The sequence below is a fragment of the Salvelinus namaycush genome, chromosome 19, assembly GCF_016432855.1.
Source record: "Salvelinus namaycush isolate Seneca chromosome 19, SaNama_1.0, whole genome shotgun sequence".
Taxonomy (NCBI): domain Eukaryota; kingdom Metazoa; phylum Chordata; class Actinopteri; order Salmoniformes; family Salmonidae; genus Salvelinus; species Salvelinus namaycush.
The window spans coordinates 5,476,256-5,500,212 of record NC_052325.1 but is presented as its reverse complement, the minus strand read 5'-3'; the positions used below and the strand labels follow the sequence as shown (position 1 = coordinate 5,500,212).

At 41.8% G+C, this 23,957-nt stretch overlaps 1 protein-coding gene and 1 long non-coding RNA gene across 2 annotated transcripts; both read left to right on the top strand.

Moving 5' to 3' along the window:
* Nucleotides 1-1,582: 1,582 nt before the first annotated feature.
* Nucleotides 1,583-19,243, top strand: LOC120064529 (probable ribonuclease ZC3H12C). Its single transcript, XM_039015139.1, has 5 exons — nucleotides 1,583-2,271; nucleotides 2,428-2,567; nucleotides 17,204-17,438; nucleotides 17,556-17,662; nucleotides 17,754-19,243. Exons 1-5 carry the CDS (start codon nucleotides 1,583-1,585, stop codon nucleotides 19,241-19,243), a joined length of 2,661 nt encoding a protein of 886 aa, XP_038871067.1.
* Nucleotides 19,244-20,729: 1,486 nt separating this feature from the next.
* Nucleotides 20,730-22,413, top strand: LOC120063719. The gene is made up of 2 exons (XR_005478538.1): nucleotides 20,730-21,479; nucleotides 22,116-22,413. It is a non-coding gene; the product is annotated as an uncharacterized LOC120063719 (long non-coding RNA).
* Nucleotides 22,414-23,957: the final 1,544 nt, after the last annotated feature.

The window sequence follows — 23,957 nt, the reverse complement described above, 5'->3', positions numbered from 1 at the left end:
GATGGCAAGCCAGACATACTTTAGCCCCCCCCATATTGCCCACCACCCCCAGCCCCTGACCCCCCTCACACACACATATGCACACACTGTCGCTTTCTTTGTGCCCCTTTCTGTTGTTGGAGGGTTAAATTATTCCATCTCTCTTGTGGCATTAATGAGGAGCCACAGTGAGGCAGCAGCTTGGTTCTGAGAGGCAGGTCAATAGGGGTACTGAGACTGGTACTGAGACCCTACCTTTACCCTACTTATACATGCATGCAGACACACACACACGTACACACACTCATATACCAATCCAGAAATTCCCTCAAGCTTTGATGTGCAGTAGTTTGGTGTAACTTAAAATACATGGCTATAGGACAACTGTTTGTGCGCATTGATGAAATAAATCAACCCAACTGTGCTGGCCTCCTTATATGCCCATATCATGGGATTCTTCCTTTCATGTCTTATTATAAACAATTTTAAACACTGTGTATTGAGGAAATAGACTAAAGCACATTCCACCCTTGTCTCTTACCGTCCACATTCCACCCTTGTCTCTTACCGTCCACATTCCACCCTTGTCTCTTACCGTCCACATTCCACCCTTGTCTCTTACCGTCCACATTCCACCCTTGTCTCTTACCGTCCACATTCCACTTAGTCTGCAACACAGTGAACACAGCACACACATCCTAGCCTACATAACATGCTTAGATATACAGTAGAAATATATATTTTAATACAGGAAGTAAGTGAAGCCCATGCCTGTAAAGCAGGAGCCCTGGGCCCCCAGATTAGTGTGTCACTGTGCTCTGATGATGCTGGGACACATGTCCTTTTTAAAGGGGTCACTGAACAACTAGGAGGCAGGTCCATTAGAACAGTTCTTTCTCTGTTTCAGTCAATCACAAACCCCTGCTGGGACTGCAAGCGACACCTGATCCTAGTTTAAATATCAGGTGGTGGATGGTAAGAGTTCCCCCCAAAAAAGCATTCATACGGCATTCTCCTGTATGGGTGTAGGTGCAATGTAGAGTATATTATTGTGGGCCAAGTCAGCTATGTTTGTGTCTTGACACGGTGTGTTGTTATCACCGACGTTGTTTGAGAGCTTTTCTGACGGCTGAGCTTAGCACTGCAAAAATGCAATTTTGGAAATGCTTGTGGTGTGTCATTCAGCCTAATACTTGAGAAGCTCTATTACAGCTCAGGTTACTCACTAAGAGCAATTTTGTTCCACTTTTAAGGTTACCTCCTGCAGCATGGGTGTTGGAGGGGAGGGCTGGGTCCAGTGATTGACACTGGCTGTTATAAAGTAGCTCAACAAGTTAGAAAATGTGACTTAAATCACTTGGGGGCTAATTGTAGCATTATGAAATGTTCAGGTAGAAAAACACAGAAAATTCTCCTGATTTCTATGTGGAAACCAGTCTGACCAATGGGGTAACTTTTTTTCCCAGCCCTCTCCACCAGGCTTCCGTCCCAGGATTGGTCAGAGAGCAGCCCATTAGCAGCAGTGACAGTGGGGTTGTCCAGGGTCATCTGAGGTCAGAGGTCAGAGGTCCGGGGTCAGAGGCTGGATGTATAAGACGGCTTCATGGGCCTGAAGGACCATCTGGAGGATGGAACAGGCCACAACTTCAATCTGGGGCTGGATTTGGACTACCTCCATGTGGAAGGCACCGACCGCCAGGCCAGCTTGAGTGCCACAGCCGGCACCCACTCAGGAGTTTTGGAGGGGGAAGAGGCACAGGTGAGAGGCACCCATAGCAGTGTCAGTAATAGCAGCATCAGCAGTAGTAGTAGTAGCAGTAACTCCTCTGAAGAAAGTGCTGCGTCGGACAGCGAAGATGAGCGGGGGGTCCACCATGGCTCTGGTTCTGGCGCTGAGACCCCCCATCCGCACCCCTGTCACCCTACTGGACTGGGCCTGCCACAAAGCCCCCCCCCTAGGGACCCCAAACTCCCCACCGACCCCCTCACAGAGTATCGCTCCAAGATGGAATTTGCCCTGAAGCTGGGCTACTCTGAGGAGCTGGTTTTGCTGGTGCTGAGGAAGCTAGGGCCTGACGCCCTCATCAACGACATACTGGGAGAACTGGTCAAACTAGGCACCAGGACAGAGACGGAGGAGGCAGGGGACTCTACCGCATCCCAGTCGTCCTCCTCCTCCTTATCCTCCCCCTCTCTGGACTCCTGCAGACTGGACTGCTCCTCCCAGCTGCTGTTAGATGACAAGGAGAACATCAGGCCTGTGGTGGTGGATGGGAGTAATGTAGCCATGAGGTGAGTCAACACAAACTGCTGCTGCATTCAGAAACACTTTACTCAGGTTCCTTTTCTATCTGCAAGACCTCATACACTGCTCTTTTGATCTATAGTATTATACAAATAAACAAAAACACATGTCATGATCATGAATTTGTGTGCGTTTCTCCACAGTCATGGGAATAAGGAAGTGTTCTCCTGTCACGGCATCCAGCTGGCTGTTGATTGGTTCCTGCAGCGTGGTCACCGTGACATCACTGTGTTTGTGCCCGCCTGGAGAAAGGAACAGTCCAGACCGGACGCCCTCATCACAGGTAAACCAGCGCTTCCATGTCCACCCCCAACATCCCCCCTCCAAACCCACACCACCTTATTTTGTTCAAACCCCACCCTCACACCTGTTCTAAATCACCTCTTTCTCCCAACATCTGGGTCTTCTCTTAACTATCAATGACAATAACACCAATAATACATTTTTGGTAATTGAGGAGGCTCAAATTTAAGGTCATTAACCATGAAAAAAATATTTACTAAAGCGACATGATTAATCATTTTGCTCACAATGTAATTTCCCTTCATTTAAATGGAGTAACACCAATGAATCTTTGTATTTAGACATACCAAATGATCAATGGAATCCCTTAAATTCTGACATACCAAAATGGTCTAAGATTTGGTACTGTAGGTTACTTTCTAAATGGAATCTGTTACAGTTACTAGTTAGTTACCTGTCCAAAATTTTAATCAGTAATGTAATTTTTGTATTACACAAACTCAGTAACGTAATCTGATTACTATCAGTTACTTTTAGATTACTTTCCTCTTAATAGGCGCAGGTTAGTAGCTGGCACAGCCACAAAGTCATAAAATCTGATTTTAAAGCTAACCCTAACCCTAACTTTAACCACACTGCTAACCCTAATGCCTAACATTAAATTAAGACCAAAAAGCACATTTTTGTTTTCACAAATGTTTACAATATAGCAAATGTTTACTTTGCAGCTGGCCCATCTAGCAAAAATCACTCATCCCAATAAATGTCAACCTGCTTAAGAGGCATTAGAATAAGACAAAAATGTATACTACCAATTGAACATCTATTGCAAGATAAATCAATGTTAGAGTTTACATAGCTGGCCATAAATGGATGTTCCGTTTTACTTTATCTGTTGGTTATGTAGGCTTCTACTTACCCATTGATGTCTACTACATATAATAATATGATTAGGATATATCTTTACATAAAAAACAACAACAGAGTCTGTCAGATTTTCAGTCATTCCAATTGATTTAATAGCCATTTATCTTCAAAAATAGGACTTGGAAATATGGAAATCTTGATTAGACAAATTGTTTAACCTGAGCATAACCCAAAAACTAAGGACAAATTAGCCTAGTCTTTTGTTTATGATTTCTTTTGTCATGGAGGACTCATTGGGCTCATTGCTTCAAGTTGAAAAATAAATATTGCTCTCAGATTGGCATGCTTTGAGCACAACAGAAAAGTGCTATTTGCATGTGAAAAATGTATTCCATATGTTGCATTTGCTATAGGCCTATTGTTTATGTTTTGTTGGTGATCATTTGCAGCTGTTTAAAGGAGTAGTTCACTATTTTAGTTTGTAATGGCTTTTTTAAGGAGTAGTTCACTATTTTAGTTTGTAATGGCTGTTTAAAGGAGTAGTTCACTTTTAGTTTGTAATGGCTGTTTAAAGGAGTAGTTCACTATTTTAGTTTGTAATGGCTGTTTAAATGAGTAGTTCACTATTTTAGTTTGTAGTGGCTGTTTAAAGGAGTAGTTCACTATTTTAGTTTGTAGTGGCTGTTTAAAGAAAACTGAACCATGGATTACAGTTTCTCCTGAGTGGCGCAGCAGACTAAGGCACTGGATCTCAGTGCAAGAGGCGTCACTACAGTCCCTGGTTTGAATCCAGGCTGTATCACATCCGCCCGGGATTGGGAGTCCCATAGGGCAGTGCACAATTGGCCCAGCGTCGTCCGGGTTTGGCCGGGGTAGGTCGTCATTGTAAATAAGAATTTGTTCTTAACTGATTTGCCTAGTTAAATAAAGGTTCCATTCTCCTGGCCCATAGACTACTTTCATTGTGAGGAACCATCTAACATCAAGTTGTAAAATAGTAAACTACTCTTTTAATCCCATCAAAAGTGTGCAAGTTTGAGAATGTCAGTAAGGTTTATAGAATTTTATTTTTGAATCAGCATTAATGAGATTGAGCAATAGGCTAAAGCCCATTCTTAAATGAAACTTGTTTTTGACAGTATGGAGCACAATAACACGAGGGAGTTTAGAAGGGAGGAATTCAAACTGTTATTCCATAGGCTGTGATCCATACTATGCAGCTGTTCCAAGAGAACATTTTTCACTGGCTGTCCACTGGGTCGTAGGCTATTCATTACGTTGATTCTGTTGCAAAACATTTCTTAAATGGAAGCAAATGGAACGAAATGTGGAGGGACCAACCTGAATTTGTCCAATAGAAACTCTTGTTTTGCTCTGTTTGCTTCGATTTGGTAAACGGTAAACGGTTTCCGTAATGAATACACCCCTGGTCATAAAAACAATGATTGATAGGCAGCTTATATTTCTTCAATTCAACCATCATTGGGTTAAAATACACATATTCACATTTGTGAACAGCCATCCACAACAACCACAATCCCTAAGGCGCAAATAGCTAAATGAGAGAGCAGCAGTGTGTTTCACATCAAAGCCTTTTCTTTTGGGGTGTTGCTATAGGCCACCAAGTGCTAACAGTCAGTATCTAAATAATATGTGTGAAATGCTTGATAGTGTATGTGATGTAAACACAGAAGTCTACTTTCTTGGATACCTGCATTTTGACTGGTTTTCATCAAGCTGTCCAGTCAAGAGGAAGCTTCTCCCTATAACCAGTGCCTGTAATCTGGTTCAGGTTATTAATCAACCTACCAGGGTGTTTACAAACACTACAGGAACAAGATCATCCACATGTATCAATCACATTTTTACTAATACTGTAGAACATAGTTCTAAAGCTGTATCCGTAACCATTTGATGCAGTGATCACAATATAGTCTATATCCAGGAAAGCCAAAGTTCCAAAAGTTGGATCAAAATAGTGTAAAAGAGATCATACAATTTTTTTTGCTGTGACTCATGTGGATTATGTTAAAAATATGTGTTTGTCTGATGTGATTAATAAGGAGCATCCAGACGCTGCACTTGATGAATTTATGAAATTGCTTCTTCCAATTATTGATAAACATGCACCTGTTAAGAAACGGACTGATAGAACTGTTAACCATGGATTGATGTGGAAATGAAAAACTATATGATTGACGTACCAATTTCATGGCACATGGTTTATGAACTTAGACGCAAAACGACATTGGATTCAAAACTGAACATTTTTCAATTTTAATTATTATACAGAATTTTTGCAACCAATATAATGTTATTTATATGGGGATACAACTTTTTCAGCTCTACAGATTTTGCTGCGAAGAGGCAGAATCATTAGATCATTTGTTTTGGTACTGTCCATATGTAGCTTGTTTTTGGTCACAGGTCCAGGAATGGCTGAAGAATTGTAATATTTACCTGGAGCTAACCCTGCAGATAGCACTACTGGGCTTTCTGAAAAGTCATAGTCAATCGATCAACAATATAACAATACTTTCAGCAAAAAAATGTATTTTCAATTTACAATCTGTAGAAACAATAAGAATAGACAGTTCAGAACATTTGTGAAACATCACAGCACAGTTGAAAAATATATGGCAAATAGAAATCCAATGTGGATGGTGTTAAGAGATAGATGGGAGGGGTTGAATGGAGCTGAAGGTTGGGATTAATAACAACTAATAACAACAAGATTACTAATGTAAAACATACTGTGCCCTATTAAACCTATATAGGTTAAGAAACTTTTTGTAAGAGCACAGTTTGAAAGATATGGCAAATAGAAATCAAAACGGATCGTCATCATAAATAAATGGGAGAGGTTGAGGGTAGAGGAAGGACAAGAGTAAAAACAAACAAAATAAAGCCATTGTAAAATTGGCTGTGTCCATAAAATGTATATAGTATGTATATAGTATGCCTAAGCTTTGTTTTTCACTATTTGCTCCAATTGGGGGAGGGGGGTAGGGTTGGAGGGTAGTAAAGGAAATATATATATTTTTTAAGATATGTATACAGTATGTATATGTATTTATACTGTATGTATGTGTGCATGTGTATATGTATGTATTTATATCTGTATGTATCTGTATGTATGTATATGTATATAAATATATATATATATATATATATATATATATATATATATATATATATGGGGGATTGGAAGTGATGCAGACAATAACATTGATGGAAGCTACAATCTATCTGCAATATTAAAGCTGATCTACCCCCTAAACTTTTGGTAATGATGTGACTCAACTTAACAAAAATAAGAAGAAACTGTATTGTGAAGCCAAGATCAATGATATAAAGAATGATGGAAAAAACTTTGGAGTACTTTAAATAAAATTATGGGCAGAAATACAAATTCAACTCCATCTTTCATCGAATCTGATGGCTTATTCATCACAAAACCATTTGATGTTGCCAATAATTTTAATGATTACTTCATTGGCAAAGTGGGCAAACTTAGGCAGGAAATGCCAACAATGAACAGTGAGCCATTGTATTCATGCATAAAAAAGAAAGTTGGAATTTTGTAAAGTTAGTGTGGGAGAGGCAGATTTTTTGTTTGTTATCGATCAATAATGACAACCTCCTGGCATTTACAACTTAGATGGAAAGCTACTGAGGATGGTAGCTGACTCTATAGTCATATCTTTAATCTGAGCCTAGAGGAAAGTCTTTGTCCTCAGGCCCGGAGGGAAGCCAAAGTAATTACGCTACCCAAGAGTGATAAAGCGGCCTTTAATGGTTCTAACAGCAGACCTATAAGCTTGCTGCCAGCTCTTAGCAAACTGTTGGAAAAAATTGTGTTTGACCAAATACAATGATATTTCTCTGTAAACAAATTAACTACAGATTTTCTGCATGCTTATAGAGAAGGGCACTCAACATGTACTACACTGACACACATTACTGATGATTGGTTGAAAGAAATAGTTAACAAGAAGATTGTGGGAGCTGTACTGTTAGATTTCAGTGCAGCCTTTGATGTTATTCACCATAACCTGTTGTTGAAAAAACATATGAGTTATGGCTTTTCAACCCCTGCAATATCATGGATTTAGAGCTATCTATCTAAAATAACTCAAAGGGTTTTCTTTAATGGAAGCTTCTCTAATGTCAAACATGTAAAGTGTGGTGTACCGCAGGGCAGCTCTCTAGGCCCTCTGCTCTTTTCTATTTTTACCAATGACCTGCCACTGGCATTCAACATAGCATGTGTGTCCATGTATGCTCAACTATATAGACATCAGCAACCAGAACTAATGAAGTCACTGAAACCCTTAACAAAGAGTTGCAGTCTGTTTTGGAATGGGTGGCCAATAATAAACTGGTCCAGAACATCTCTAAAACTAAGAGCATTGTTTTTGGTACAAATTATTCCCTAAGTTCTAAACCTCAGCTGAATCTGGTAATGAATGGTGTGGCTGTTGAACAAGTTGAGGAGACTAAATTACTTGGTGTTACCTTAGATTGTAAACTGTCATGGTCAAAACATATAGATTCAATGGTCATAAAGATGGGGAGAGGTCTGTCCGTAATAAAGAGATGCTCTGCTTTTTTCACACCACACTCCAAAAAGCAATATCTTGATTATTGTCCAATCGTGTGGTCGAGTGCTGCAAGGAAAGAACTAGACTAGTTAAGCTGCAGCTGACCAAGAACAGAGTGGCACTTTTTGCTCTTCATTATTTGACCTAGATAGTCAAATAAAATAAAATAAAATTTTATTTGTCACATACACATGGTTAGCAGATGTTAATGCGAGTGTAGCGAAATGCTTGTGCTTCTAGTTCCGACAATGCAGTAATAACCAACGAGTAATCTAACCTAACAATTCCACAACTACTACCTTATACACACAAGTGTAAAGGGATAAAGAATATGTAAATAAAGATATATGAATGAGTGATGGTACAGAACGGCATAGGCAAGATGCAGTAGATGGTATAGAGTACAGTATATCCATATGAGATGAGTAATGTAGGGTATATAAACATAAAGTGGCATAGTTTAAAGTGGCTAGTGATACATGTATTACATAAAGATGGCAAGATGCAGTAGATGATATAGAGTACAGTATATACATATGAGATGAGTAATGTAGGGTATGTAAACATTATATTAAGTGGCATTGTTTAAAGTGGCTAGTGATATATTTTTACATAAATTTCCATCAATTCCCATTAATAAAGTGGCTGGAGTTGAGTCAGTATGTTGGCAGCAGCCACTAAATGTTAGTGGTGGCTGTTTAACAGTCTGATGGCCTTGAGATAGAAGCTGTTTTTCAGTCTCTCGGTCCCTGCTTTGATGCACCTGTACTGACCTCGCCTTCTGGATGATAGCGGGGTGAATAGGCAGTGGCTCAGGTGGTTGTTGTCCTTGATGATCTTTATGGCATTCCTGTGACATCGGGTGGTGTAGGTCTCCTGGAGGGCAGGTAGTTTGCCCCCGGTGATGCGTTGTGCAGACCTCACTACCCTCTGGAGAGCCTTACGGTTGTGGGCGGAGCATTTGCCGTACCAGGCGGTGATACAGCCCGACAGGATGCTCTCGATTGTGCATCTGTAGAAGTTTGTGAGTGCTTTTGGTGACAAGCCGAATTCTTCAGCCTCCTGAGGTTGAAGAGGCGCTGCTGCGCCTTCTTCACAACGCTGTCTGTGTGGGTGGACCAATTCAGTTTGTCCTTGATGTGTACGCCGAGGAACTTAAAACTGACTACCCTCTCCACTACTGTCCCGTTGATGTGGATAGGGGGGTGCTCCCTCTGCTGTTTCCTGAAGTCCACAATCAAGTGTGAGGTTATTTTCCTGACACCACACTCCGAGGGCCCTCACCTCCTCCTTGTAGGCCGTCTCGTCGTTGTTGGTAATCAAGCCTACCACTGTAGTGTCGTCCGCAAACTTGATGATTGAGTTGGAGGCGTGCATGGCCACGCAGTCGTGGGTGAACAGGGAGTACAGGAGAGGGCTCAGAACGCACCCTTGTGGGGCCCCAGTGTTGAGGATCAGCGGGGTGGAGATGTTGTTACCTAACCTCACCACCTGGGGGCGGCCCGTCAGGTAGTCCAGTACCCAGCTGCACAGGGCGGGGTCGAGACCCAGGGTCTCGAGCTTGATGACGAGTTTGGAGGGTCAGATAAAGTTCGTTCAGGGCCATCGATGTGTCTGCTTGGGGGGGAATATATACGGCTGTGATTATAATCGAAGAGAATTCCCTTGGTAGATAATGCGGTCGACATTTGATTGTGAGGAATTCTAAGTCAGGTGAACAGAATGACTTGAGTTCCTGTATGTTGTTATGATCACACCACGTCTCGTTAATCATAAGGCATACCCCCCCGCCACTCTTCGTACCAGAAAGATGTTTGTTTCTGTCGGCGCGATGCGTGAAGAAACCAGCTGGCTGCACCGACTCCGTTAGCGTCTCTCGAGTGAGCCATGTTTCCGTGAAGCAAAGAACGTTACAGTCTCTGATGTCTCTCTGGAATGCTAGCCTTGCACGGATTTCGTCAACCTTGTTGTCAAGAGACTGGACATTGGCGAGTAGTATGCTAGGGAGTGGAGCGCGGTGTGCCCTTCTCCGGAGCCTGACCAGAAGACCGCTTCGTTTGCCCCTTTTACGGCGTCGTTGTTTAGGGTCGCCGGCTGGGATCCGATCCATTGTACTGGGTGGAAGGCAAAACACAGGATCCGCTTCGGGAGAGTCATATTCCTGGTCGTAATGATAGTGAGTTGACGTTGCTCTTATATTCAGTAGTTCCTCCCGACTGTATGTAATGAAACCTGGGGTACCAATGTAAGAAATAACACGTAAAAAAACAAAATACTGCATAGTTTCCTAGGAACGCGAAGCGAGGCGACCATCTCTGTCGGCGCCGGAAGTAGTTAGTTTGTGTGTGTGTATTGATATGTAGGCTAGGTGTGCCTTTTGTATTTAATTTTGTTTTATGTAGTTCTGTCTTTCAGCTGTTGTCTATTAATGTTCTGTATTACAATATGTCATGTTTCATGTTTTGTGTGGACCCCATGAAGAGTAGCTGCTGCTTTTGCAACAGCTAATGTGGATCCTAATATGGGGATCCTAATAAAATACCAAATACCAATACCAATGTGTTATGTAGCCTATAATAGGCCTGTGATACACCACATGGCCAAAAGTATGTGAACACCTGCTCATCGAACATCTCATTCCAAAATCATGGGCATTAACATGGAGTTGTTCCCCCCTTTGCTGCTATAACAGCCTCCTCTCTTCTGGGAAGGCTTTGCACTGGATGTTCGAACATTGCTGCCGGGACTTGCTTCCATTCAGCCACAAAAGCATTACTGAGGTTGGGCACTGATGTTGGGCGATTAGGCCTGGCTCGCAGTCTGTGTTTTATGGCGTTGAGGTCAGGGCTCTGTGCAGGCCAGTCAAGTTCTTCCAAACTGATCTCGAAAAAACATTTCTGTATGGACCTCCCTTTTTGCACGGAGTCATTGTCACAATGAAACAGGAAAGGGCCTTCCACAAACTGTTGCCACAAAGTTGGAAGCACAGAATCCTCTAGAATGTCATTGTATGCTGTAGTGTTAAGATTTCCATTCACTGGAACTAAATGGTCTAGCCCGAACCATGAAAAACTGCACAAGACCAATATTCCTCCTCTACTAAACTTTACAGTTGGCATTATGCATTCGGATAGCTAGCATTCGCCTGGCATCCGCCAAGCCCAGATTTGTCCGTCGGACTCCCAGATGGTGAAGCGTGATTCATCACTCCAGAGAACGTGTTTCCACTGCTCCAGAGCCCAATGGAGGTGAGCTTTACACCACTCCGGATGACGCTTGATATTGCGCATGGTAAACTTAGGCTGGTGTGCAGCTGCTCGCCCATGGAAACCCATTTCATGAAGCTCCCGAAGAACAGTTACTATGCTGAAGTTGTTTCCAGAGGCAGTTTGGAATACGGTAATCAGTGTTGCAACCGAGAACAGACAATTTTTACGCGCTTCAAACGTGTGCAGACAGGAAGACGCATTAATCTCAGTTAAAGCATCCGAGCGAGCGAGACAGCGCCCTCTCTCTCAGTATGTGTAGATCATGTATCTGATGCTGTCTGGACCAAAACAGTATGGCATGTCATACTATACGGAACAAAAATATAAATGCAACATGTAATGTGTTGGTCCCATGTTTCATGAGCTGAACTAAAAGATCGCAGAAAAAGCTAATCTCTTTCAAATTTTGTGCACAGATATGTTTACATCCCTGTTAGTGAGCATTTCTCCTTGGCCAAGATAATCTGTCCACCTGACAGGTGTGGCATATCAATAAGCTGATTAACTTCTCTGCGCTACGGATCCCTTTAGTGGGATCATTTTCCTTAAACAACCGCTGAATTGCAGGGCGCAAAATATTACTAACAATATTTATAATCATGCAATCACAAGTGAAATATACCAAAACACAGCTTAGCTTGTTGTTAATCCACCTATCGTGTCAGATTTTGAAAATATGCTTTGCAGCGAAAGCAATCCAAGCTTTTGTGAGTGTATCAATCAATGCTACAACAGCTAGCCCCAAATTAGCATGGTCACGAAAGTCAGAAAAGCAATAAAATTAATCGCTTACCTTTGATAATCTTCGGATGTTTGCACTCACGAGTCTCCCAGTTACACAACAAATGTTATTTTTGTTCGATAAATATTACTTTTATAACAAAAAAACGCCATTTGTGTTGCGCGTTATATTCAGAAAGCCAAAGCCTCGTTCCGTTCGACGAAAATTCCAAAAAGTATCCGTAATGTTCGTAGAAACATGTCAAATGTTTGTTATAATCAATCCTCAGGTTGTTTTTAACAAACATAATCGATAATATTTCAACTGGACCGTAACCTATTCAATAAAAGACAGAAAATGAAGAGCTACCCCTCTCGCGCAGGAACTATTCAGAGGACACCTGACTAGTTTTGAAAAATCTCGCTCATTTTTCAAAATAAAAGCCTGAAACTATGTCTAAAGCCTGGTCACAGCCGGAGGAAGCCATTGGAAAAGGAATCTGGTTGATACCCCTTTAAATGGAAGAAAGACGGGCCAGGAAATACAGATTAAAAAAAAAAAAAAATCACTTCCGGGTTAGATTTCCTCAGGTTTTCGCCTGCAGAATCAGTTTTGTTATACTCACAGACAATATTTTGACAGTTTTGGAAACTTTGGAGTGTTTTCTATCCTCATCTGTAAATTATATGCATATTCTACGATCTGGACCTGAGAAATAGTCCGTTTACCTTGGGAACGTTATTTAAAAAATAAAAATAAAAATCTGACCCCTAGCGTCAAGAGGCATGATCATTACACAGGGGCACTTTGTGCTGGGTACAATAAAAGGGAAATCTAATGTGCAGTTTTGTCACACAACACAATGCCACAGATGTCTCAATTTTTAAGGGAGCGTGTAATTGGCATGCTGAGTACAGGAATGTCCAACAGAGCTGTTGCCAAATAATTGAATGTTAATTTTTCTACCATATACCGCTTCCAACGTCGTTTTAGAGAATTTGGCAGTACGTCCAACCGGCCTCACAACCGCAGACCATATGTAACCACGCCAGCCCAGGACCTCCACATATGGCTTATTCACCTGCGAGATCATCTGAGACCAGCCACCCGGAGATGAAACTCACAAGTATTTCTGTCTGTAATAAATGTTGTCGGGAAAGACTCATTCTGAATTGACTGGGCCTGGCTCCCCAGTGGGTTGGCCTGGCTCCCAAGTGGCTGTGCCACTGCCCAGTCATGTGAAATCCAGAGATTAGGGCCTAATTTATTCATTTCAATTGACTGATTTCCTTCTATGAACTGTAACTCAGTAAAATATTTCAAATGATTGCATGTTGTATTTATATTTTTGTTCAGTGTATTTCTGTCCAGACAACATGAGATACATGGGCTAAATATAGAGGGGGGCTGTTTCACATGCTTGGATACTTTCTCCGGTGACATAGTTTCAGTAGAGAGGAAGAGGCGAAACGAGATGGCTCACTCTCGCCAAAATCTGTGCAGAGTAAGCCCAATGCGTTTCTATGGGCATAATTTGGACACTTAAGCTTGTCGCCTGCCTTCCGCTTTTGGTACAAAGACTCCAATTGTTAGGGAGGAGACATCATCTCGTCATTATATACAGATCTCTGGTTTCAGCCTCTTGCAAATTGGAAATGAAAGTTGGCAGGATCACAGTGCATTGTTAGGATGCTGGATTCCCATAAAGTAAATTGATGTTATGACAAAAATGATAGGCTATAATTACTCCTATCTAAATAATATAATTCAAAATACTTCACCAGGGAGCATGATTTAGCCACAGATGATCGTTAGCTTATTTTTTAATTGGCTGTGGATTGTTTCAAATCACAAGTGTGTAGGCCTATGCATATTTGGGAAGCCCGCAATTTGGGTGTTGTGCATGGCAATAAGTCTAGCTGATTGAGTTGCGGCTTTCAGTGATAAGTATCTAAAATATGTGTGAGGATAATGTGTCTGGAGTATAACTTAAAATGTTGCAACAAGAAGAAGGGGAGGTGTGTGTGGTAATTATCTGGCGTGTCTCTCTCCAGAATGCAAGCACTCAGTTGTCTCCTGCCAATTCTTGGGCATTCATTGTGTGAATTGTTTGCCCTTTGATTTTTATCAATTTCCCCTTACATATATCACCAGTAGGTCTAATAAACGTACCGTTCATCCCCCATCATTTGGTTACATTAATTTCTGTTAATGCATGTATTATTTACTGTCATTTATCGTTCTCATTCTCAGACTGGAAACGTTGTTCATGGAGTTTATAACCTGCCACAATTGTGAGAAACAAGTTTAACCATTATGAGTTTTGTAAATTTGTTTGTTCATTGTCTATTGTTTGTAGTACTCCATGTGAGCAATGAACATGTGTCTGAGCACGCCTGAGCACACACAGAAGTAGGCCTACCTGGCCTTCTGCGTGCAAAAGTAGGAAAGCTCCCATTTGGCAATGTCTGATTTGTGATTGTTATAATTCACCACGTCCACCACTAATAAGTTGAGCTTCTCAGTCATTTTGACTTCACCTCACACAGTAAGTCAACAAAGTCAGTTATTTTTAACATTCATTGCGATTGATAGTTCCTCAGTACTTTAAAAATCTTTTCAACACTTCCGGCCTCAATAATTATCAAGTCTCGGGTGTGATAGAGCTAAATATAATGATTTGATGATTCCATATATCCAGTGGAAATGTCATAAACAGCTGTCTGTCCCGACCTCACTGGTGCTGGAAATTCTGAGGGCCCAGAATAGGCTAGTTGATATAATGTTGCATGTTTGCTAGTGACAGCTTCGGGCTGACCCAGTTGAGGATTTGATACAATGTTGAACTTCACTATAAATAGCTCAAGTCAAGACAGAAAGAAAGGGAGGCAGACAGGCGGAATAGAGGGATGAATGTGAATAATTTTCTACTGGTTTTATTTGTCGGCTTTAGGCCTATGTATTTGACTTTGTTGACGAAGAAGTATTAGGCTTACTGCTCTGAGTTCTCTGAGTTCTATGCGCTCATTTCTTTAGCCACCAACGGATCACAGTGCATCAATGTGTCCATATGGCAGAGGCTGGTGCTCTCACCTTAGTTACATTTTAACTTTTACATTTTTATCGCTTTACTTCGGATTTTTAGGATTAACCACGTGATAATGATGTTGAGAAACAAAAACAATATTTCTAAAATGAAATTGTTCCACGAAAATGTGCATATAATAATAAATAATCATAGCTGGCACGCAAATCTGCTGAAATGTTAGGATAAATTGTAAGCTTCCCCAAACTTGAAACTCACGAGCTGCCTATGGTCTTTACTAAAAAAAAAAGATAAAAATGCACCTTATGGAACAGCGGGGACTGTGAAAAGACACACACAGGCGCAGACACACATACACATGATAAGACACATACTATACACACACGTACACATGGATGTTGTATTGTAAATATATGATAGTGGAGTGCCTGAGGATACACACTAAATGTATTGGGTAAAGTGTTATGAAACGTAATGTCATATAATATTTTAAATTGTATTTAGCTGCATTAATGTTGCTGGACCCCAGGAATGGGGATCCTTAATAAATACAAATACAAATACTATAACACCCATTAAAAAAATTGTGAACATGCAAGCGTACATAGGAGGTCCCGTGAAAGAAACGTGCCCACCTATAGAAATCAAAGGCCTGTCCAACTGATTTGTTCTGGTTCCAGCCCTGCATAGTGGTCTCTGACTTGTGGTCAGACTTGCTCAGCCGGAACAAAACTTGTGCCTTTTTTCAATGCTGATTTGAATGTCATTAAGAAAACAGAAAGGAGTTAAATATTCTTTGGGCAAACATCCTTTCTAAATTTAAAAGTAATCCTAGAAGTAATAGTTTTTAAAAAGTATCTGTAATCTGACATACAATATTTTTTGTTGGTAATGTAACGGATTACATTTACAGTTTTCTTTGTAATTCGGTGCTCAGCAACCCGGCTAATTAGATTTTTTTTTCTCCTAAATATAGACCCCAATAACAGTTTGCCACTGGAGGGAATGCTGAAGGTCCTTGTCTTTGTAATTACTAACACCAATGACATAAAATGCATGGCTCTATTCGATCTGTATGGTGGAAGTTCAGCATCACAGCTTAATTGAAATTTAAAGGCAATGTTCCCACGATATGCTGCATGCAGTAAACGCTGCATAGGTCTACAGGTATGTTGGCTCAATCTGAAATGACTTTTGCATTTCTAGCTTGCAATCTGTAACACTTCAGCGATACAGATTGAGTAGAGCCCTTAGGTACACATGTTATAGTCGTTGACTTTCTAGTACTTACCTACTGGGCACAGACATCAGTTCAACGTCTACTGTAGTTTTGATTTACATTTTGTTGAGTTGTCAACTAATGTGAATTCAACGTGAAATCAACCAAAATGTCACCCTGTAATTGGATTTAGGTTAAAAGCTGGGTGAAAAAAACACGAAATTCTCTTATGCTGATGTCTTTTGCAAATTCAATCAGTTTTCCATGTTGATTCAATGTCATCCCATAAAATTTTGGGGTTGAAATGACGTGGAAACTCTTGATCGAAACAGTTTTTGACCAGTGGGTACTTTCTTTTCGTTTACATTCAAAACTATAGATAGATATCTAAAAATGTCCAAAACATGTCACTACAACTCTACTCATTACTACTGAAACAAGCCAATTTGCTTGCCCTAAGAACTTTAAACAATTAATCAAATGTTTTGCAGTATAAAGACTTGTATTACATTCAATATAAACAAAAACATGTATGATGAGAAACTCTTTGTAATTTTTAAGTGTTTTTCATGGTTGCAAAGGCGTGTGACGCAAATGACAACTCAATTCAAGAACAACCCTGTTGCCACTCTAGACTGTATATACTTGTTTAACATTTAACCGATATCATGTCTGATTTTCATATTGGTGGAAATTACATTAATCTTTTCTAAAGGCAAAAGTAGAGCCTGGTTTTAAATATTTTTAAGAAGAGACACACACACACCTTAAATGCTGGAGGGCTTGGCTCATGAATTCATTGGTTTTACATGTCTTACCCTTACCCAGATCTCCAAATACAAATACACTGCAGGTGTCAGGTATATTCCTGCCGGCAAAATGCATACCCCGTCTCTCTCTATCTGTCTCTCGCCCTTTCTTCCTGTTCCCCCCCTCTCTTCTCTCTCTAGACCAGGAGATATTGCGACGTCTGGAGAAAGACAAGATCCTGGTGTTCACTCCGTCTCGTCGGGTCCAGGGCCGCCGGGTGGTCTGCTATGACGACCGCTTCATCGTCAAGCTGGCCTACGAGTCTGACGGCATCATCGTCTCTAACGACAACTACCGGGACCTGGCCAATGAGAAGACAGAGTGGAAGAAGTTCATTGACGAGCGGCTGCTCATGTACTCATTCGTCAATGACAAGTAAGGTCCCACCAAGCCTATAACTATTAGTATCTGGAGTTGTTTTCCCCCGGGGATTGATATGTGGATGTTGAGTGGTTATCTGACTGTGTGTCTGGTATGTGGTTGTGTGTCCAGGTTCATGCCTCCTGATGATCCTCTGGGTCGCCATGGCCCCAGTCTGGAGAACTTCCTGAGGAAGAGACAAGTGATCCCAGAACACAGGAAGCAGCCCTGCCCCTATGGTAACACCTAGCCATCCTCTTATACATTATTCATCCAGCCTCCTCTGGCTTGTCTCATGATTGAGAGTTAACCACCCTGTATTCTCTAAAGGGAAGAAGTGCACTTACGGCCACAAGTGTAAATTCTACCACCCTGAGAGAGGCAGTCAGCCCCAGCGCTCTGTGGCCGACGAGCTGCGTGCCAGTGCCAAGAACTCCTCTTCCTCCTCCACCTCTTCCTCCAAGAGCCTGGGCTCTGCTCTGCTGGTGAAGAGCCACAGCATGTCCAGCAGCTCCAGTGCAGACGGGCTCCCAGAACCCCACCAAGCCGCCCCAAAGAGGCGGTCGGACCCCGGGCTGTGCACCCCCTCCTACAACGACCTCCTGGAGGAGCGGCTGGGCGGGAGGACCAAAGCAGAGGCCCGCAGAGGTAGTAGCAGCAGCAGTAGCAGCAGCTGTAGCAACAACCTCCTGGTCCCTGCCCCTGGGGGTCCTCCTTCCAGCCAAGGCTTCTCTCTGCAGGATTGGAGGGACCACAACGCAGGGAGGAACGGCTCCTGCAAAGCTCCAGGGCTGTTGGGGCTTGGTCACTCTGAGTCATATCCCACCTGTGAGTCCCCAAAGCTGGGCTACAACTCCCTAATGAGGGCGTACTCCAGCCTAAACCTGGTGGTGCCACGGAGCCCCGAGCGGCTGTTCCCAACTGACCTACGGACGGGCTTGCTGGCATCTGACTGCAGCAGCGAGGGCAGCATGAGCTCTGACTCCTTCTCCCCTGACCCCCTGCTGGAGGATGGCCTCAAATGCCACCACCCCCATCACGACCACCATCACTGCTCCAGCCGCTACCCACACCACACCAACCACCCACCCCCTGGTCTGACCCTGCACCCACATGGAGGCTCCCACCATAGCTACCCCCTAGCTCAGAGCATGGGGATACCACAGGTTTTCAGCTTGGAGGATCATCCCTCCTCCCTTCACCACTTCAAGGCCCATCTTACCTACCTTTCTCCCCATCTTCAGCACCCATCTGTGGGGAGCAGCTCTGGCTGTTCTGAGGACTACCCTCCCCAACCTCCACCCCAGACCTCCAGCCCCCACTGCCACTCTCACAGCTCAACTCTGGGGCATAACCTGGGGGGCTCCACCTGGCAGGACAACAACAGCCTCCAGAACTCCCGGCTCTACGAGCACTCCCCTGTCCGCCCCAGGAGGACCTACCCTGGGATGGGACAGGAGCAGCGGCTGGCCAGCTGGGACCCCCACTACCAGCAGCTCCTCCAGCCCTGCTACGAGGCCTTCAACTTCCAGTCCCAGCCTGAGGGCCACAAACAACCCTGGCACTCTTCCTGGCCCAGGGGGACACACTCGCCCCATCCTCAACCCCCTTCCTCCTCCCATCCTCCACCCCACCCCTCCATGGACCCCCAGCACCAGGGGGGAAGATGCCAGGACGTGAGGGATAAGGTGTTTGTCAACCTATGTAACATCTTTCCTCCAGAGCTGGTGAAGGTGGTGATGGAGAGGAACCCCCACGTGATGGACGCCCAGCAGCTGGCTGCAGCCATCCTGGCTGAGAAGTCCCAGGCTCGCTACTGAGTACTGACACTACTGTAGTAGAGGAAAGAAGTGGCGTGCCCAACTCTATAGTCCACCCAAAACATCTACGATGCAGGGGGAGATGTTTTATTTTTTACATCGAATTATATTTTTTAAGGAAAATCCGAGCTACCTTATTGTTGTCCTTTACTGTTGTGCGGTATGAGACCACCTCAAGCACTTAAGGTCAGGATTGTTTATGGTGTGTGGGTAGGAGTGAACATGTCTGTCAGCGTTATTTCAGGAGACTCTTTGAATGGCATGTGTTGCTTAAATGTATTTATTTTGTATGTTTTAAATTATTTTTATTGTCTTTATATTTTGTTATGGCACTTTTCGTTGCTTTTTTTTTAATCAACATGTTACATTTTTGCCAATCATATCATAGGGGGGTTCAATGCTTCAGGGTGCTTCAGATTTAGGAAAAATCCTGAGGTGTCAACACGGGGTGAATTCTGGGATTCCAAATCGAAGGTATTGTTTGTTGTCATAAACATGTTACTTCCAAACATTTCAAACTAAAAGACAAAGCAAATTCATAAATCTAATCCACACTGATTTAGTTGTATCCCTGTAATTTGTTCATTAACGATTCATAAAAGCAGGTGGTGAATTGAATAGCGTTGTTGAAATATTTGATGAAATTCCCCTTTAGAGAAGTGAAGCGCAGGAACTCCAGCTGTTAAAGGCCTGGTAAAGTCCATGTGAAAACCCCAGAGCATTGTTTACTCTGACAGACAGGAGCTAGTTCCTCTCTGGGGAGAGCTCTGAAGCTTACTTCACAGCTTGAGAGATTGCGATATTGATTTTTGCTTTCTTTTTTTAACCACTTTTTTGTCCTCCAACAACCATTCTGGCCATTGAAATCAGATGGTTCTTAAGGATATGCAAACTAGTGCAGGTGCAGGTGTTTATCTTAATGTTTTTATTTAAACATATGAATGTGTTAATTTATTATTGTCCCTTTGTCCTTTTTGTTATGTGTGAGATTATTTTAGTTGAAGGGGGTTTCTGTTGCTAGGGTTTCATTACAAGAGAAGACATCAGGTGTAACCATCCAGACAGACAGATGGTGCTGCACTGTAACTGTCTATGTACTTAACTCTGTGGACAAGGTCATTCTAGCCTCTACCTCCTGGCTTAGAATCCATTGTAAGTTGCCACAATCGCTCAGTGAATAGAAATAGTTAGGCAATGACACCGTGTTGGGAAATGCCTTGCTCACACACAGCAGGACTACATCTACCCGTTACAGTCCAAAACACTGGACGTGTGTTGCCAAGGTAACCTGACCACTACAAACTTTAGTGGCCAAGAGAATCCCTCTCCTCGTTGATACAAATTGTATCCTATTAACTTAAACCAGATCATTGTTTTATATGAGAATATGTATACAAAAATATTTTGAGATTTATGTGCCGTAATTGGTCACATTTGTTAATGTTCTAAAATATATTTTGGGAAATGTTGTGTGTTAAGAATTATTAGGGAAAGAAAAGGCATCAAATGCAATTTCTTCCAACTACTGTACTGTGATTGGTGATCAACAGACAGATAAGACAGAAAATATTGGTTGTTGTTTTATTATCACTGATCTGAAAGTGTGTTTTCTCATTGGCTGGTCACAATCTAACTCAGGTCACAGTCATGTGAGTGTGACTGTGGGGGTCAGCTTTATGGGGAAGCAGAGAATTTTTTCTTCCCCATCAGCCCCTATTGATGGTCATGATCTTTCACTTAACATGTTTTTGTACCGTAGTTCTCAGCTCTCTCATTAAACCAAGCCTATCCCTTCAGAGGATCAGTGGAACACTGCTGACTTGACAAAGACAATACTTACTCTCTGGAACCAGTTTCTCAACATGACAACAGCCAAAAGGTTAAAATATGTTTATTTATTTTTTTTACATATAAGAAACCATGTCCATTCACACAGTAGTATTACATGGCAAGTCACTGAATAGCAGTGTTCATTTCTGTTCCCCTGAGTTGGTTGGCATATTAGTTTTGAGCTGAGTGAGCATGTGACATTGTGGCCGAATAAAACCGCCACCCAAGACTTGACGTCTAGCACCTTTCTAAAAAAAGAGCCTTCTCAGTAGCTGCAGGGCACTGTGTGCCGGGGGGTGGGCAGAGGAGTAAATGCCTAATGTCTACTTTTTTAAACACATCCGATGATAGTCTGAACCATGTTCAGTTAAACATTTATTTTTCCATGTCCTGCTTTTTTAAAGAGGTGATTTTGGAATTATTTGTGATGTATTTTTTAAAATCAGCATTAAGACATTTTAGGGAAATTGTTTGGGTGGTTTTCCTCACCGTCACTGGATATAGGCTGTACGGTACCGTTCACCTTTTGTATAATGAATCACCCTTTGATGACGTGAGGTTCAGTTTGAAGACAGTGTATGTATATGTGCTGGGTTTTGGATATAGTACTGGGTTGAATTTCTTCCACCATGGAAATTTTTTGGTCATTTTGGAATTTGGATCATAATTGGTTTTATGTCATTGGTCTGACTGGTTGACTTCTTATTCTATTTGACTGCTAACTGTTTGTTTAATTTGGCCAGTCTGCATCCAGGGCCTACAATTCAAGCAAAACAAATAGATTTTAATGTGTCAAACTTTCCAATGTCAAGTATAATTTATTTTCATATTCATCACTGCTGTGCTTTAAATCCAACATAATTTGTGCTACAATAAAACTGTTAAATATAATAAATGTCTTAAAAATGATTGTTAAAAAAAATTATCCACAAAAATAAGGTTGGGATTCCGGTATTCTGTATTCTGTCAGGGACCAAAGCAATTGGCAAAATAATTGAGGGTTAACTTATGTTTCTGAATTATGATGCTGCTTTCTTCACAGGTCAACATGGGTCATTTCAAGCCAAAATGGAATCTGGGGAATGGAGAACAAGAACTGTGGCCTGATGTGATGTTGATGTTTTGCCTTAGTGACTGTACTGTACTGTATGTGAATGGGAGGAAACACATGTTGCAACAATGAGCTTTAGGTACTGGAACCCCAGAGCATGTGACTCTCTATGACACTCTGGCCTGTAGCAGACTTACATGCCAATTCAGGGAACTGTGGCCAAATGGTATATGTTGACTCCTTCATGTTAAGATGAATAATAAGAGCAATAAAGACCTATTCAAGCTTTCAGATGATGACGTGTCTTCATTTTTGGGGATGGGATGGGTGTGCTGCCAAAATGGTGTTCAGGTTCATTAAGATAGGATGTTGATGAGGCGAGTGTGTATCATGTGACTATGATAGTTCAATGATCTAGGGTATATGTCAGATAAGTGTATTGTAGCCTACAGTGAATGGGTTGACAGGAAAATAATAGTAATTAACTAAGGAATTTAAATAACACTTAAGAAGCCTGTCATGTCAACATCGTTGTTTCGATAATAATGCTAGGCTTTACTGTACCTTTAAATGTCAAATCGAACCGGCCTAACTCAAATATTTTTTCTTTCTTCAAATATACTATTTCTTCCTCCCATAAGCATTGTCGTACTGAAAAGAATGTCTGAATATGATCCGTACATACAGTGCCTTCGGAAGTATTCAGGCCACTTGACTTTTTCCACATTTTGTTACAGCCTTATTATAAAACACACAATACCCCATAATGACAAAGCGAAAACAGGTTTTTAGAAATTTTAGAAAATGTATAAAAAATTAAATAACTTACTTACATACAGTACTAGTCAAAAGGTTGGACACACCTACTCATTCAAGGGTTTTTCTTTATTTTTACTATGTTCTTCACTATTACAGAATAATAGTGAAGATATCAAAACTATGAAATAACACATATGGAATCCTGTAGATAGCAAACAAAGTGTTAAACAATTCAAAATATATTTTATATTTGAGATTCTTCAAAGTAGCCACCCTTTGCCTTGATGACAGTTGTGCACACTCTTGGCATTCTCTCAACCAGCTTCATGAGGTAGTTACCTGGAATGCATTTCAATTAACAGGTGTGCTTTGTTGAAAGTTAATTTGTGGAATTTCTTTCCTTCTTAATGCGTTTGAGCCAATCAGTTGTGTTGTGACAAGGTAGGAGTGGTACACAGAAGATGGCCTTATTTGGTAAAAGACCAAGTCCATATTATGGCAAGAACAGCTCAAACAAGCAAAGAGAAAAAACAGTCCATCATTACTTTAAAAACATGAAGGTCAGTCAATTCAGAAAATTTCAAGAACTTTGAAAGTTTCTTCAAGTGCAGTCACAAAAACCATCAAGCGCTATAATGAAACTGGCTCTCATGAGGACCACCGCAGGAAAGGAAGACCCAGAGTTACCTCTGCTGCAGAGGATAAGTTCATTAGAGTTATTAGCCTCAGAAATTGCAGCCCAAATAAATGCTTCACAGAGTTCAAGTTAAATACACATCTCAACATCAACTGTTCAGAGACTGCATAAATGAGGCTTTCATGGCCGAATTGCTGCAAAGATACCACTACTAAAGAACACGAATAAGAAGAAGAAACTTGCTTGGGCCAAGAAACACGAGCAATGGGCATTAGACCGGTGGAAATTTGTCCTTTGGTCTGATGAGTTCAAATGTAAGATTTTTGGTTCCAACCGCCGTGTCTTTGTGAGACGAAGAGTAGGTGAATGGATGATCTTCGCATCTGCGGTTCCCACCAGGAAGCATGGAGGAGGAGGTGTGATGGTGTGGTGGTGCT